Below are 17,377 nucleotides of genomic sequence, written 5' to 3' on the forward strand. Positions count from 1 at the left end.
TCAGATGAGACTCAGATTCTTTTCCTTGCCTTCTGCCTAACAAGGATTGAGAACTGGCAGTGCTAATTATGATAAGCTTAAATGATAATGATGCAAAGAATTGTTTTTGCACTCTGTTAACATCTGTGAAGGGGAATAATGACCTATTCTCTAATGAACACCCTGATAAAGGTGTTGTGAGGATAAACATTGGGGGGAAATGTGAACATTGTGCAAAATAAAAGTTATATGAGTGGTAAGTGATAGTAATTGCAATGTGTGTTTTTTAAACAACTGAGAAGCAGCATAGGAAGGTGAATTTCTCTTGTATAGGATGTGTAAACCACTCTGAGAATTATCACAGCTCAGTACCATTTCAGGACTGGGAAAACCAGTTCAGGAGGCTAGCTTCTGCTATCACAATCTGCCTTTAGCAAGAACCAGCACAGTTTTGGTTTGAATATGTCACTATATTCAAATATTGTACAAATACAATATTATTAGATAATAGCATCTTGGGAGCAAGGAACTATCTGCATCTTGCAAATTAAACTCTGTAGAGCAAGCACCATGTACAATATTGGTGATGTATAAACAGAGGTGCACCTAGGTAATTTTGGAGCCAGGACCTGGCCTTTGGAGCTCCCCCTCCCCTGCAAATTAAGCATCATCATGCTTGGCCAGGTGACCACACTGCCCGGGACAGACTAAAGAGTAGGGGTGTGCAATTCTGATTTTTGGTGTTTCAGCTCGGACCTGAGCCGAAACACCCCCGTTCTGTTCTGTGGCCGAATATGGCCTTCCCGAATCACCCCCGATTCGGTTCGGACCCAAATTTATTCGGGTCTGATTCCAAATCGATTTGGGGCAAAAATGCGGGTCCCAGGGGCAAAATAGTGGGGTGGGGTGGTAGTGCCCAATGGGTGGTGGCTACCACCCAAATTTCAGGGGGATTGGTCAAAGGGCTGATTTTTGGTATATTTTTGAAGTTTTAGTGTCTTTGGGGCAGATAGGGGGCATAACGTGGGATCTGGGTCAAAAGAGTGGAGTGGGGTGGTGGTGCCTAATGGGTGGAGGTTACCACCCCAATTGCAGAGGGATTGGGCAAAGGGCTGGTTTTTGGTGAATTTCTGAAGTGTATGCGTCTTTTCCCCCCATGAAGGGTGTATTGCTTCACATCGGGGGGAAAGGGGTGTCCTAGTGCCGAGTGGGGTTGGTGGTAGTGCTGGGTAGGGGCAAGGAAGCTACCTGAATTTTTTCAAAGGATTTCGGCAGAGGGCTGATTTTTGGCGAATTGTTGAGGTTCACGCGTCTTTAAGGTTTTTCATCATGTTATAATGGAGCTTTCAGCAGACCCATAAGTGCACTTGGGGGGTGCTGGGGTGGCCCAGAGAGAGTGGTGGTGTAGTGCACATAGGGTGCCAACCACCCCCATGGGTTTCTAACCCATGGGGTGCAGGGTTCTGTTGTTTCAGAGGTTTTCTGATTGTGGATTCTATGATAGCAAATTAGAGTGGATTCATGGTGTCTCATTGAAAATCTCATTTGCTATCACAGAATCCACACTCAGAAAACCTCAGAAAAAATGGAACCCTGTACCCCATGGGTTAGGAACCCATGGGGGTGGTTGGCACCCTATGTGCACTACACCACCACTCTCTCTGGGCCACCCCAGCACCCCCTAAGTGCACTTATGGGGCTGATGAAAGCTCCATTATAACTTATTATGAGGAAAAACCTTAAAGACACGAAAACTTCAACAATTAACCAAAAATCAGCCCTCTGCCCAAATCCTTTGAAAAAATTCAGGTAGCTTCCTTGCTCCAACCCAGCACTTCCACCAACCCCAGCCTGCTCTAGGACATCCCTTTTCCCCCGACGTGAAGCGATACACCCTTTATGGGGGAAACCTTAAAGATGCGTAAACTTCAACAATTCACCAAAAATCAGCCCTCTGCCTAATCACTCTGCAACTGGGGTGGTAGCCTCCACCCATTAGGCACTACCACCCCACCACACCCTTTTGGCACAGATCCCACGTTATGCCCCTATCTGCCCAAAAGACACTAAAACATCAGAAATTCACCAAAAATCAGCCCTTTGCCCAATCCCTCTGCAATTGGGGTGGTAACCTCCACCCATTAGGCACTACCACCCCACCCCACTATTTTGCCCCTGGCACCCGAAATTCAAGTAGACATCACATCCAACCTTTTTGCATTGAAGTCAATGGGATGCAAAAAGGCGGGAAATTCAAATAGACGTCATAGCTCAAAATGCAGGGGGGGGGAGAAGGGGAAAAAATGGAGGTCCGAATCACCCAAATTTTCGGGCCCGAAATTCGGGTGATTCGGCTCGTGCCCGAAATTTCTCGGATTTTTTCGTGGGTGATTTGGTTCGGCCCCGAATCACCCGAAATTCGCTGTTTTGGGCACAGATCGTTCTGTGCCCAAAACATTTTGCACATCCCTACTAAAGAGTATTTGAGGGCCCCCAGGGGCTGTGGAGGCCCTGGACTTCAGCCCAGAAGTCCAGGGGTAAGAGTGCCTCTGTGTATAAATAACTGGTAATCAAACATAAGTATGCCAGCAGAAAAGTGCAATCTAGTATGTTTCTACTAAACTTAAAAAATAATCTGTATATGTGGAAGATGAAGTTCTCCTTGTAATTGTGGTGGGACATAAATAAGTGTGAAGAAGAAAATACAGTAGGGTTCAAATATACAGGATTAGTTTCCCCGTCATATTCTCGTTAGGCATGTGCAGGTTTTTTAGCTTTGAAGCTCTATGGGGGAAATGCTGGAAAGGCCTCTATCTACACCTTCTTAGACTTCACTGCAGGGGCAGATCTACAGTTGAGCAAATGTGTGCATTGAACAAGGGCTTCCACTAGGTGAGCTGTGCCCGAATTTCCAACTTAAATCATAATTTCTGCATAGGAACTAATAGGGAACTCAAAAATATTTATACCTTCCAAGTGTCTCAGCAGAAAGCCCTGAAATTCCACATGGGGTTCCCACAGGAGCATAGAACTAAATGTGTAGATTATCTATGAGATCAGTTCTCCCACTGATTTTTAATGATTTTTAAAAACTTGATTTTTAATGAATTTTAAATAAACGGGTGGACTGATCTCTTTAAAAATCCACACATTTAGTTCTATTGTCAAGTAGGAACTCGATGTGAAATTTCAGAGCTTTCTGCCCTGACATTTGGAGGTATTAATATTTTTTTGTTTCCCATTGATCTTTATGGGGAAATGATCCGATATGGCCCATGTTCAGTTCTTGCACACCAGACCCTTCAGAACTTGCTATGCAACTGCTTTGCTTGACTTTCCCACAGCTCCATTTTCCTTTAGGGGCCTTCCCCTGTGCTGTGCACAGCACTGCTTTGTATGGAGGCGAGTGGTGGGAACAGCCGCATACATGTGGGGCCAGGAGTGATGTGCACATTATTCTGCTTTGCATCATTGGAACCAAATAATTGCATGGGCCTAGTGCCAGCCATTGTTTTCACACTTACTTTTCTGGTGAATTTCCATATGGCTTTAGATTTAGAAACATTCTGTGGAAGGATTCATACTTACAAGAAGTCATGTTGCTGGTCTTGCTTGCCATGCAACTCTGAAAACTGATGTTTTTTCCTATGTGAATATTACACTCCCTCTCAGCCAGGCAGCATTCATATGGAAAAACACTGTGCCACTGACCCTTATGGTTCCTTGGTGAACATATTATCAAACTGTATTAAGCACATAATTCAACTTCTAATTATGTTGTTATTTCATCCATTTTTAGGCTAATAGGATGGTGGGGTCATGAATTCAAAACCAGATTTCTCATGGAAAACAGTAAGTATATTTCCCATTCAGTATTTTATTTGCATGTAGACTATGATAATTGCACCAGCATTAATAAAGCTGTTGAAAAATAATCAAATTCTCTCTTAGATACAATTTGTATCCTGACATTGAGAATCAAACATGATGTCCTCAGTTTTATCACAGTCAGACTCTTACCACAAGACGGAACTATCCACCCATTAAGAAGATCTTCTGGATATATTTTATTGAATTCATTTAAGATTTATTTTAATTGTAATGTGTTGGGTTGCTTGTTAGATATGATAACATTTTGCTATTGTTGTGAGCTTATGTGAGGGCTATTCAGTCACAGGGTTGGATAAAAATGTAACATCAACAACTGGTGACCCACATATCACTGTGCCACAAACAGACTGTAGAACAAGAACCAGCACATTAAGAAGCATGTAAAATTATATAAGCATTTTCTTTTGCAGTTTTATAGCCATACACAGCTGAATCAGAACCATAAACTGCCTACACCCGCATAGGCAATTATATTCAGTACTGATTAGACTACTTAGAGTTTCTTCAGTAGGTACAAGACAAGGTAAAATCATTGTTCTCATCTAGTCAGAGTCAACAAGTTCCTTCTGCTCTTACTTTCCATTTCATATAATCCATAGCAGGAGCCCTTTTATCAAGTCAGCTCTCTGGCTGACAACAGGACTAGTGCTCCACTAGTGCAGCACTGCCCAACACAGTGGCAGCTCATTGTGACTTTCCGCTCAAGACAAATTGCAATGGAGGCCCATAGCCAGCCTCAAAGTTGGGGGGGAGGGGGAGGATCCAAAAGTTGGGGGAGCAGGTTATATGGCCTTTTAAAAACAATTTGCAGCTTGGGGCACTTATATTGAAGAAATGCAAACGTCGACAGAAATTGCAGTTTTCTAAATCAATGTCTAATAAATGCAACAAAATTTCATATTTCACAATAAAATGTCACTCCCCTCCCCCATCTCTCAAGAATCCCAAAACACAGTTTTGCCTTTAAAAAATAGTTAGATATAAAAAGAGAACGTTGGTAAATGACGCTTCCTCACTCAGCAACTCCATACAATTGCTGAGCAGGGGAGGAGCACAAGTCAAGGAGGACCAATCAGAGACAGCTGCTGCTGCTGCGGTGGCAACAAGAAGACAGGGCTAGTTTTTAACCCTTTTCTTTTTCTGCAGCTGCTGCCCTCCTGACTGAAAAGAGAGAAACCACTCATTGGCTGTGATTGGAAGTCACAAAGACTTGCCTTGGGGGGACAGCAGCTGGTGGGGAAAGAGAAACCTTTGCGGGGGGCACATACACCGCATGCCATGCCCTGGCTATAGGGTTTTACCACACCTTCCAAACTGTCCCCACCCACTGGGCAAGCCCAGTGCTGACATAGTGCCACCCACCCTGTCCTCACCAGCCCTGCTTCCTGCATTGGAGGACAGCGCTCACCTTCTGGGTGCCATATATGCTCTGTTATGGGGCTGGCACACACTGCTCCTTGCTTATTAGTCAGTGTTCATTCAGGTCCATGTGCAGCAGCAACTGAAGTACTTCCAAAACAGTGACTGCAGTGCCAGCAGCAATAGGTAGAGGGCAGTAGTGCATCCACTATTTTGAAAGTACTTAAACTGCTGCCACTTCAAGCACTGGAAGGGAGAGGCGAACCAGGATGCATGCACACTGCCTGCCCAATACAGCAAGCAGCTGCATGCCAACCCTGGAAAGAACACATGTGGTGCCTGGAAGATGAAAGAAAGATAGTCAGCATCAGTGGCGGCCTCTGATGTGGGGAAGAAGGGCCAGTGAGAATGGGGCAGGGCTGGGAGGAGACACACACAAAAATTACAAGGACTGAATCAGGCAAGTGAGTGATGCCTGTTGTAGGGGATGGGGCAGGGTGTCTGCACTTGCCAGCACACTTACCAACAGAGGTCTTCACTGGAACTTAAGTAATGGGAGAGCTGCCCCATCTGACCTTCAGACTAATGCTGCGCCTTCATGCAATGGGTGATTTACGATTATCTTCTCTTGCCTCTGACACCCGAGACTGTCATGGACATATTTTCGGGGGGCACAGTGGGCACCAGAGGAGGGGGGGTCATCAAAAACAGCCCTTCTACTCTTGTACAATGACACAGACTAGATCTTAGGCACTGTTGTTCCAGTGTGGTGCTATTCGTCTGGATGTCAGTCAATAAGGCTGTTCACAGCAGCAGCCCTACTGGGGTAGGGCTGCTTGTGTGAAGTGCTGGTAACGAGGCTGATCCTGGCACTGCCCTGCTGGGTAGCCTTGGGATTTCCCCCAGGGCTTTTACTGAGGAAAGAGGGTGTGTGTGTGCCCTCTTACCTCAGTCCCCCATCATGTGGAAGGACAGACTGCCTGCAGCACCGTTCAGGCTGCCAGCAGCCAGAGCTACTACAGAGGCTGGGGGAAGGAGCCCCGCTCTCTAGAATGCCTTCAATGCACCGCACAACTTTCTGGAGTCTGGGGGTCCTCCCCATCGCCTCCCTGTTGCTGAATGGCTTGCTCACTTGTCTGTGAGTGTGGTGCGGCGAGTGTGGCAGTAGCCGTGATTGGGGGTGGGGGAGGCAGGCGCCATCCTGCCTTCCCTCTGGCCCTCCCTGGATCTGAGAAAAGAGGTCATTTGTACGACCTCTTTGTCTTTTATGTGAAAATCATATGCAGTCAATATCATAATTTTACTAGGAGAGTTAAAACTACCTCCACTTTGTCTCTCGCTTTTGAAGAAAGTAAAATTTTTGAATATTTCCAAACAGTAAGTGTTGTTAAGACAAAAGTAAAGTAAAGTGAAGTAAAGTAAAGTGTGTTGTCGAGTCAGTGTTGACTCCTGGCAACCACAGAGTCCTGTGGTTTTTCTGTGGTAGAATACCACAGAAAAATGGGTTTACCATTGCCATCTTCTGCGCAGTATGAGATGATGCCTTGCAGCATCTTCCTATATCGCTGCTGCCCAATATAGGTGTTTCCCATAGTCTGGGGAACATTCCAGCAGGGATTCAAACTAGCAACCTCTGGCTTGCTAGTCAAGTCATTTCCCCAATGTGCCATTAGGTGGCTTCAAAGGCAAAAGGAAGATAAAAGAATTTTGGTTTCTTTTCTCACTCTCACCTTATAGAATATACTAGACGCAAGAAGAGAACTTCACTTGCCATAATGTCCTAGGTCAGCATACAGATGAACTTCTGCTTTCCCTTTAAGAAGTGGATTGAGGGAGGATATGGCCACTATGTAGAATGCAACAAGGGAACGTTTTCTATTAACACTGGAAGACACTTAGTTCTGCTCTTATCACTCTCAGATATTTAATGCAGTCTTATGAAATGGCCACTGACTTTAGGCTGTAAAGGCCTCTGCAGATGTGGGAGTGACTGGCTTGCACATATGCAGGATATGCATATTTTTTTAACTGACACCATCTTAGCATACAGTGAAAATTCCAGTAGTCTGAAATTCACCAGCCAACATCCAGACTAAAGCATGTGTGGAACAATGCTGTGCATGTGCTCCGAGGGATGGTCAATTTGTCAGTCTCCTCTTTCCTCTGTAGCCAACTTTGTGAGTCATGAAAATATGTCCCTGCGAGTGCACGTTGACGCCCCCGGTGCTTCATTAGTTGGCCACTGTTGAGGATGGTGGCAGCATTCCTCCTGATAGCTGGTGACTGCCATTTTTTCTCCACAAGCATTCTCCAACTAATACTATGTCATTAGGTGGTGCTGTTTTGAGGGGGGATTCTAGGAAAAAATTTGAAGGGCGCTTATGTGGGGAAAATGGGAGTTGGTGGTGTCAAGTCAGTCAAGTCAAGTTTTATTTACGGTCCTAGACCAAACAATAGGAGTTGGTGGTGCAAAATAAGGTAGGGAGGATTCCATCCACCCCAGCAAGATTTCAAGCCAAATCTTCTCATATGAGAAATGTCAGCTCAGTCATGCAGTGTATAGAAAATTTAAAATTACTTACTTGGTATGGAGTTACAATTTCAAGAGGGTGTTTTTTGTTTTTGCCAGCTCTTGTGACCTTTTGGAGTATATTACTACCAAATAACTTATATCCTCCTCTTCTTAATGATAGGATGTTAAGTTCTATCTTACAAGAGGTATTGTGAACTTGATGTGTAATATTACTTTATATAAGCCTGACAGACATTTCATGACCCTAACTGAGAAATAAAGAACGTCACAAAACATAAGCACTGCTCTTCTGAAATGAGTAGCAAACTGTTAGTAAGTAAAAATTTACTCATTTTGGGATTGATACTCAGCCTTCTCAAAGCATCAAAAGTCTTTATGTAAGACTTTTCTCATTATGGAGCAAATGAAAAAAACTATCCCTACAAACAAAACTAGACACCTAATTGAACATATTCCTCTTACAGAATTGCAGCTGAGTCCTGGTATCAATGGCTTTCGATTATCAAATCCTTCCATTTTATTAGTGTGTGCTCTTCATGCTAGTTTAGAAGTAAGTCATACTTTCTCATGATAGATGATATACTAACTAATGAAGCCTCTCTTTAATGTAAACCAACACACCTTACGTATCACAATGGAAAAAAGGCTTTGGCTGAAAAAAGATATAATATAAGCAACAGACTCACAGTAGCGTGAATGCACTGCCAGCCTTAAGAGTGTTCTTGGGATGAGTGAATCCAAGGACTAATGTGTCTGCATGGTTGTTATGCTACCACCTCTTCCTTCTTTTGCAGAAAAACAAAAGTGCCCTGCAGCTGGGTGCCTGAGATGGGAAGAGACTGAATTGCTACCAACTGCAGGGTTTAGCTGCAGTGCACTTGGTTTCCAGTGGGGGAAAGTGGAGGAGAAGGCAGCAGCAGTGCTAACTTGATGGTATTTTGAAGACAGACGTACAAAAAGAAAACTGACTGTACAGTCACTTTTTGTATCACCTCTGTCTTCTGCCTGAAATTGCTTAGAATTATAGAAAGTTGAACTAATGTATTCATATGCAAGGGAGCTGCAAGAGATCAAAGCAATGAGGCTGTTTAGCAGTGAGGCTAAACAGTGAGGTGTCATGAGTCTGATTTTCATTCCAAGCTCTCTAGCCCTGTCTTGGGCAACAGGCCTTTGGTTTTACTTAATATCAGATAACCTTGAATTTTTCTGATGCTGAAATTTCAACAGAACAAATTGCACTGTTCTATGTGTTTGTTTATTTATTTAGCATATTTGTATACCGCCCACTATCTAGAAGTCTCAAGGCAGTTTGCAACATAAAAACAAAACAATTTTTTTAAAAAAACCTATTTAAAACATATTCTAAACACTACTTACTGCCGAGTACTGGTTATCCACCTGCCCCATAGTTAGAACAGTTGCAATTTAATACTGCTTGATCTCATGAAATTCCAAGGTCATTCAATACATTTAGAATTAGTGCAAATTCTTATTTTGAATGCTGGCTGATTAGTAAATGACTTGGGTCGTTCACAGAAAGACCAGACACACCTAGTCTTTTCTCTAACAGTGCAACCACATCATTTTGAATCAGATTGTAGTATCATCTCTTAATTTCAACAGTGGGTGTATAGGAGAACAGAATTAAGATGGTAACTGCTACTACTCCTGCTATGAATATTTATATACTGCATTTCAACAACTTCAGCACGTGAACTTCCAATGTAGTGAATCTGCAGAGTTCCTACAGTGATCGCCACATCAAAGAGGGAGTCCCAATTCTTAGGCAGAATTCCCCTATCTGTAAATATTGTCCAATATTTCCAAAATATTGGGGGAAAATTGAAGCATTTAATGTATTTTTTACAGTGTTCACCTGAGACAGTATCCTGTGTCAGGAAATCCTGTGTCAAGTGAACATCGTTTAAAATATATGAAATGCCTGAATTCCTCCCTCCACCCACCCCAATATTTTGGAAATATTCTTAATCCATCTTCTTTCCCATATGTGAGTTCTTAAGCCATAATCATTGGAAGAAAGTCCCCCACCCCACCCCAGAAATAAGTTAATGCAAATTGTCATTTCTATGCAGAGTGCCCCACAACACTACTGATATCTGCAGTTGACTTGCTTGTAGGAAACAATCAGCAGTCTTTGGACTAGCATTATATAGCGATTATGACTCATATTGCCACTTACATACTGATTTCCTGTGATGAGCTAATTTAACAAATGCATCTTTGAATGAAAAATACATTTTTATAATGTTTCATATCCTGCAATGGGCACAGTTTTCATAACCACATCTCAGTCTTTAGAAGTCTTGGTTATGACGTTCTGAAACAAGACTGAAAACAGGAAATAATTTTCTAAATGCCATCATTAGTCCAGAAAACAAAGTCAGAAAATTTCCAGTAATTTTTTTTAAGTGCTTACTTTTCTTGGCATAAAATTCTACACTGAGCAAACACAAAGGGTGCATAGTGACACTTTTTCTTCTGTTGGGCAATTATTTTGTTTGTCCTTAAACATCTCTTATATTTTAGTAAACTTTATGTGACCTTGGGGATATGCTAAATGCTACTGTGCTCTGACTCAGATGGTGCTCTTCAAAAGGAGGGAGGGGGATCTGCCATTTAGCCCACTGCAGGGGGTCAGCAGCAATGAGAGCTCATCAGTTTCCACGGACTTGCCTTTTTGTGTCTGCTTTACTCTTTTGGCACAGTCAGGATTCCCTTGTGCTAATTGCAGTAATACAGTGAAATAGAATTCGTATCTGGCAAGAGATGGCTTACAAAATTGTATGCCATCTTGCACTGGGATACATTAAACAGAGGATAAGTTTTCTAAAGAAAACACTGAACAACGTATGCACAGCATGGACTGTCTCTTGCCTTTTATGGGGGAAAATGTTTGTAGTGGGGACATTTTCCTGATGGCATATTGTTCTTCTACAAAGTCTCAAGAGTACAGAATTTATAGGAACTACTCCAGCAGGGAGGAATCTGAAACATCTTCCCACTTAAAGTTTCTGCAACAGTAGCTGACTTCTGGTTGCCTTCCACACTGAGGCAGGCATCGCTTCTCCTCTAATCTCCAAGCCCCAGTACCATTAAACCTGCAAGTTTCTTGTATCAGTCTTGTATCAGAGCATTCAAGCCATGGGAGGAAGGACACTGCAAGGCCTCTTTACTTTGCGCAGCCAGAACAGTCTTATGACAGCTCCTTCAAAAAACAACAAATATTTATATACCACTTTTCAATCAAAGTTTCCAAAGTGGTTTACATAGAGAAATGATAAATAAATAAGATGGATCCCTGTCCCCAAAGGGCTTCCAATCTAAAATCCCATTCCCAATCTCTCCTTCACTTAGACTCAGGAGAGTTCAGTCTCCCTTGGAACCTAAGCCATATCCATCACAATCAGAAAGGGAAAGCAGCAGTACTTTTAGAAAATAAGTATGTTTAGTATTGTAAGGAATTAAGCCTTTGACTCAGAGACAGCTCACGTGAGGGGGGGGAAGTGCTGAGTCACCCCTGCTGAGCTGCTTGTGTGGGCTTCCCTTTTAACACATTTTACTTTATACCTTCGGTAGATTAAAATGCTGCCACCAGACACTCTTTTATCAGAGACTGGACAGCCTGGGCTGGAATGCCACAGCCTAAACTACTCTCTTCATCTTGCAATAGGGCAAATATAAAAACCTTCCACGTGTATGCTTACACGTGGTGAGAAGACAAGGTAGCTGAGCTGAACTCTCAGAGCGCTGTGCACTAGTGGGCTCCCCCACCACCACACACACACTTCTTCTCAGTTAATAACCAACTCTGAGAGGCTCGTAAAAAGAAAAGAACCAAAAAAACCAGTTTATTCAGTTGCTACAGACTGAATGTCTGAGGCTTTAGCTTTTTAGATGCACTTAAAAATGCTTAGGTTGGTTACAAGAATGTTTCAAATCACCCAGATCTTTCTTGGGCAGCACGTAATGGAACTGAGTTACTGAGTTACAAAGAGCAGATATTTAGGAATATGCAAAGCACACACAGAAAGCAAAACAAATCCCTAATGCAAAGTCTGACTAAACTTTTCCCTATGCTAGATTCCCAAAGCCATAAAGCCCTGGCTTAGTTTCCCTTGAAAACTCACCAAAACTCCTGGCAAGATCAAGCCTCCTGCAAACTTCTCACACTGAGAGATTGTCCTTCAGCATTCATCATGTGCACGCAGACTCCATGCTGCCCCGCACTCCTCCACTTCCTCCTCCTTCTTCCCAGCATTCCCCCAGCAGATCCATCCCATCCACCTGGTGGATTGATTAGTCAAAACCTGGGGTCACTGGCCTGTCAGTCAAGCACAGGGGTTCACTTCCTGTTAACTCTAGAGGGGGTGGGAGGCTGGTCACTACAAGCATTACACTTTTCTTACACCATGTATGTGTTATTTTACAATTGGCAGTGTAATCCTGCCTTGTGAGATTTCTTTAACTTTCCATATAAATGAAAGACAGTCATAACAACAATTAAATGATAACTCTGTACTTTAAAATTTCTTTCTTCATTAACACTAACAACAGAATTTGAAATAAAAAAGGTTACAGAGACTTGCTCAAACTAATGTGTACAAACTGAGATTTTTCCTTTTGGTGTTGCTGTTGGCTTGTTTAAAGTTCCTTCTTTGCTGTAGCATTAAGCTACAGTCTGTTTCTGTCTTCCCTTCTTTAAAGCCTGGAAGTAATAAATATGAGCTTAACAAATAACCAGCCCACAGAAGCTCTCTATGCAGGGCCCTTCTTCAGCAGGCCTCTGGATCCTCTGAGGAGGATTGTGCCTTTTCTTTTCTTTTTTAGCCTACTTTCCAGTAGGCTTATGAGATCACCTGGCATTGTGTGTGTATGTGTGTGTGTGTCCCATCAACTTCACAACACCTGGACCAATATGAACCAAATCAGGTACAGTTGTAGGGACACATAGGGACACCTCAACGGCGTGGTTTGTGATGATAGTCATCCACCCCAATCCAAGATGGCAGACAGGTAAACTTTTGAGGCATAAGTGGGCTAACTTGTGAACCGCCTAACTGATTTTAACCAAATTTGCTACAGATGTAGAGAAACATAGGGATGCCCAAAGGGTGTGATGATGTCATCCACTCGAATTCAAGATGGCGGCCGCGTGAACATCTGAGGCACATGCAAGCTAATTTGTGGACTGTCTAACCAATTTAAACCAAATTAAGTACAGTTGCAGTGAGTGACACTTAGGGACACTTCAGTGGTGTAGTTTGTGATGATGTCATCCACCCCAATCCAAGATGGCAGATGCATACACTTTTGAGGTGCAAGTGGCCTAACTTGTGAACCGCCTAACTGATTTGAACCCAATTTGCTACAGTGGTAGGGACACATAGGGGCACCTCAACAGCGAAGATTGTGACAATGTCATCCACCTCAGTTCAAAATGGTGGACGTGTAAACTTTTGAGGTGCAAGTGCACTAACTTGTGGGCCGTCTAACCGATTCGAACCATATTTGCTACAGCTAAATGGACACATAGGAATGCTCCAATGGAGTAGTTTGTGATGATGTCACCCACCCCATTCCAAGATGGTGGATGCATAAACTTTTGAGGCAGAAGTGCACTAACTTGAGGAATGTCTAACCAATTTGAATCAAATTTGGAACAGCTGTAGTGAATGACACACAGGGATACCTCAGTGGTGCAGTTTGTAATGACAACATCCACCCCGATCCAAGTTACATTAGCAACACCATATTGTTTGAAGAAAGGGGTTTTTATCAGTGGTGCCCCCAAACCACTGCATGCCTGAGGCAGGGCACTAAATGCTGTTTCCCCACTCACTGGCACTTTCCTTGGCCCCCTTTCCCCTTTTCCAAGCAGTAATGGTGATAACCAATGTTTCATGCGTTGCGCGCGTGCGCACACACACACACACACACACACACACACACACACAGAGTTGTTTCTCTGTCTTTTTCAAGCAGCAGCAATAGCTATTGCTTTATTCCATGCACACGCACATGCGCACACACACACATATACCACTCCCTCATTCTTTGTGGTTGTGATAGCTCTCTCTGTGTGCTGTCATTTGCCACTGGGTTGCTTAGGAAAAGGAAGAAGTGGTATTCATCATCCACCTAGCAACACATGAGAGAAGAGCAGGTGGAGGAGAGCACATGTAGCCCAAGCTAAGGCAGGTAGCAATGGCAAGGAGGAGGAAAAAGTCTGGAGGAGGAGAAAGAAACAAAAACCTGCTTCTGTGGCAAAGAGTGGCAGAAGGAGCAGGTGTTGGAGGACGGCAGGAGGCCAAATAAACTATTGCCTGAGGCCACCAGCTCATCTCATGGAAGGACTGCTCCAAATTTAGACTTTCACAGGCTCTCAGCCACTCAGTATACAATGCACCACTAACTCTGAGAGAATGTCTTATCTCCTGAATCTTTGTGATCAAACAGTTCTTGAGATTTAGTGTGGCATAGCGATTAAGGGACCCAGCTGTGAACCAGGTTAATCCCTGCTTCAGTTCTGATCACTACTATAGACTCATTAGATGACTACAGGCAGTTTACTATCTCTCTGTCCCTCCTCTTCCACAATCACTATGGAAATAATAATAGTGACCTGTCTTTCCTGAGAATTGCAAGACTTAGTGGAAATAATGTATCTTCCCCTAAGTCCACAAGAGTACTATAGCACGGGAGGAAAATTACTGAATATGATTGCTTAAATCAGTCTTATGAGCCTTCCACCATCAAGGCAGCAATCTGCAAATGTTCTTTTCAGAAGGAGGGCTAAAGGCTAAATGCTGTTTGCCTTTGAATTTTTCTCTTTTTCATCTTTTAAAATTTTAGCTGCAGGAGCCCAATCAGGGTCAGGATTACAGCATGGGGGAGAGGGAATTGAACAATTTTCCTCACCTGATGTCCTAAAGAAAGTTGTCATTCCAAAGCTGCTCTTTGCACTGTGAAGGAACTGCAATTCATGGTAATGTCACTTCCCTCTTGGAGCAATGGAAGCTCGGGGACCAACGTTTTCAGGATTGTGACACAGGGTGACCCCTTTTCCCCCACAGCATGGTCCCGATCAGCCCATTTCCCCACCCAGCTGCTATTTTAAAAGGATAAAAAAAAGAATCATATAGTTTGGATCTTATTTTAACTGCTTAGTTACTGGTTTCATTTTTCAGTATGCAATTGCTAATTTCACAATCATCAAAAGTAGCTTTCTGCATGGTTAAGTGTCCATGTCAGATATCTGTGGGCAAAGAAGTGGGTTTTTATTGTGATTTTTTAAAATGTAGTACAGTAATGATGTAGTTGTTGTTTTATTTTAAATTTAGATCTTTGGTAAAACTGCAATGAAACTTCTGAGAAGGAAATCTGTTCTTCTTACTGGTTACTTGGAGTACTTGATAAAGCATCACTACAGTGAAGACAGAAATGACCCTGAGAAGCCCTATATAAAAATAATCACACCTTCTCACATTGAAGAAAGAGGTTGCCAGCTCACACTGTTTTTTTCTGTTCCAATTAAAGCTGTGTATAAAGAACTGGAAAAAAGGGGAGTAGCTGTAAGTAAGCAAGGTTTCATGTTGGTGCTTTGTCTGTGCTTTATTTTATATGACAAGTGGGCTGTGTTGATAATTCTGGAATAACTTCTATACTGTGTTGTTTAAGGCAGAGTAAGTGGGGAGGAAAGGCACAAAATACTGATGTGATAATTCAAAACTCATACATGATTTAGTAGATAGATCTGTTCCTGTGTTGTCCCAGAAAATAAGAGAAATAAAGTAAGTGAAGTGATACATTTTACCATAGTATTCTCCAGCAGGAAAACATACATTTCTCCAAGACATTACTGACTTTGAGCTTTTTCATATATGATGCTTAAATGGTCTATATTCACACTATCTATATTGTATCACACTGGTAATGGTGAAGCCTCTAATGTGGGCTGCACTGGTGTGGAAACTTGGATATTTCCATCATTCAGAGAACTAGGGAGTGTGCAGTTCCATTTCTGTGAGTAAAGGCAAAATTGTCAGTTTTGATGGCATTAAAATCTTATTCAGAGCCAGACCAGGGGTTGGGAAGAGTTAGCAGAGCAAAAGGAATCCCAGAGGCAAGGAGGTTGAAGGAGAGGTGTAGAATAAGCAATGGACAGAGAAAGACAAATGTGAAGATGACAGGAAGGGTGGGTTGAAAAGGGTAATTGAAAAGGCAGAGAGAACAGTAACTAAGGCAAGAAGGGCCTAATTAAAGAGAGGTGCATCGGCGTAGCTAGGTGAGTGCAGCCTGGTGTTCAGCCTCCTCCTGCAGTGGCTCATCCATGTGCACGGACCCCACTCCCAGCAGCTCATGCTCTTTATGTAACTTCAGTCGCATGTATGCCCACTCACAGCTCTCACTCACCCACCCTGTGTGCCAGTGCCCCACACTGCCTGCATTCGCCCCTGGCCACCCTCTCAAACTCCTGCTCCCTCAAAACACTTCCTGCGACTTCCAGGGAGTGGAGGAGAGCAGCAGGTGGGTGGACAGAGGAGGTGGCAATGGCAAGGAGGCAGGTGGTGATGGTGGGTGGGGGAGGGGAGGCAAGTGGGGGGAGAAATGGGGCACGCAAGACCCGTGTTTCAGAGACACCCTGGAATACCAGTAGCTCCTCCTCTGGAGAGGTGTGAAGAAATCACAATATTTAAGGAGGGGCTGTGTGCTATTGCAGTGGGAGGGACATGGTTGGCAAGGGGGCTGGCCAAGAGGCAGAATGGCTAAAAGAAGTGGGGCAAGGAAGTTAGTGGGCTGAAAAGCAGGAATCTGAAAAGATAATGGGTGGTGGGATGAAAGAATCATCAGATTGCATGTTGTGGTGCATTTCACACACCCATGCTCCTCAAAGCTGCCAAGTTTATTGTTCATGTACTTTATTCTCAAGGAAGACCTGGCCAAGGAGCTCACTGCCCTCATACTGCTTGTTTTGTTCTAGCACTGGTTCTGATTTAATACATCCATCCCTTCTTTAATAAATCCAGGCATGGAAGCAACTCTGTGCCTCCTAACCAGAGACCCCTGGCCACACACCCATCAGCCACACATTCATCTTTCAGGAGAAAGGGGCAATAACATGGGAGCAAAAATCCAGGTTTCCCATGGTGTATGCAAGTATTGTGCCTTTCTCAAGAGAATCAAAGTTATAGCTGTTGGGTGAGTGGCCAGTGGGCATACTGGCTAACATGATGAGGAACATTATTCAAAGAAGTCCCATTAAAAGTACAAGTTAGGCATTGCCTGACTACCTTCATTGGGACTTATTTTAGTAATTGTTCTCATCATATCAGCCATTGACATCAGGAGCTGTTGCTTTGGCTCTTGCTCCCCACAGTCTTACTCCCACATTTACTAAACACAGGGAGGATTTAATGAGAAAAGGGCTACTGACTCCAGCAGAGTTCACAAGATCTTACAAGATCTGGGCATCCCATATATAAACATAGATACAGGCAGTGGCACTCTTACTCCTGGACTTCGAGACTGAGGTCCAGGGCCTCCAAACCCCCTGGGGGCCCTCAGATCCTCTTTAGACTATCCCGGGTGCTGTGG

The 17,377-nt window shown here is 43.4% G+C and overlaps 1 protein-coding gene and 1 long non-coding RNA gene across 4 annotated transcripts in view; one reads left to right on the plus strand and one right to left on the minus strand.

The window, feature by feature from the left end:
• The window catches only part of KYNU (kynureninase), a 172,659-nt gene that overhangs the window by 145,731 nt on the left and 9,551 nt on the right, over positions 1-17,377 (plus strand). For 2 of the 3 annotated variants that reach the window (XM_053282818.1, XM_053282817.1), the window contains exons 11-13: positions 3,779-3,831; positions 8,227-8,312; positions 15,124-15,354. In XM_053282818.1, the coding sequence (XP_053138793.1) occupies positions 3,779-3,831; positions 8,227-8,312; positions 15,124-15,354 (370 nt within the window). Of the gene's footprint in view, positions 1-3,778; positions 3,832-8,226; positions 8,313-15,123; positions 15,355-17,377 lie in introns of those variants that run through there. The other variant, XM_053282819.1, reaches the window with a different exon arrangement.
• The window catches only part of LOC128339241 (uncharacterized), a 52,325-nt gene that overhangs the window by 21,797 nt on the left and 13,151 nt on the right, over positions 1-17,377 (minus strand). The window lies entirely within an intron of this gene.

Source organism: Hemicordylus capensis, chromosome 1, assembly GCF_027244095.1.
Source record: "Hemicordylus capensis ecotype Gifberg chromosome 1, rHemCap1.1.pri, whole genome shotgun sequence".
NCBI classification, from domain to species: Eukaryota; Metazoa; Chordata; class Lepidosauria; order Squamata; family Cordylidae; genus Hemicordylus; species Hemicordylus capensis.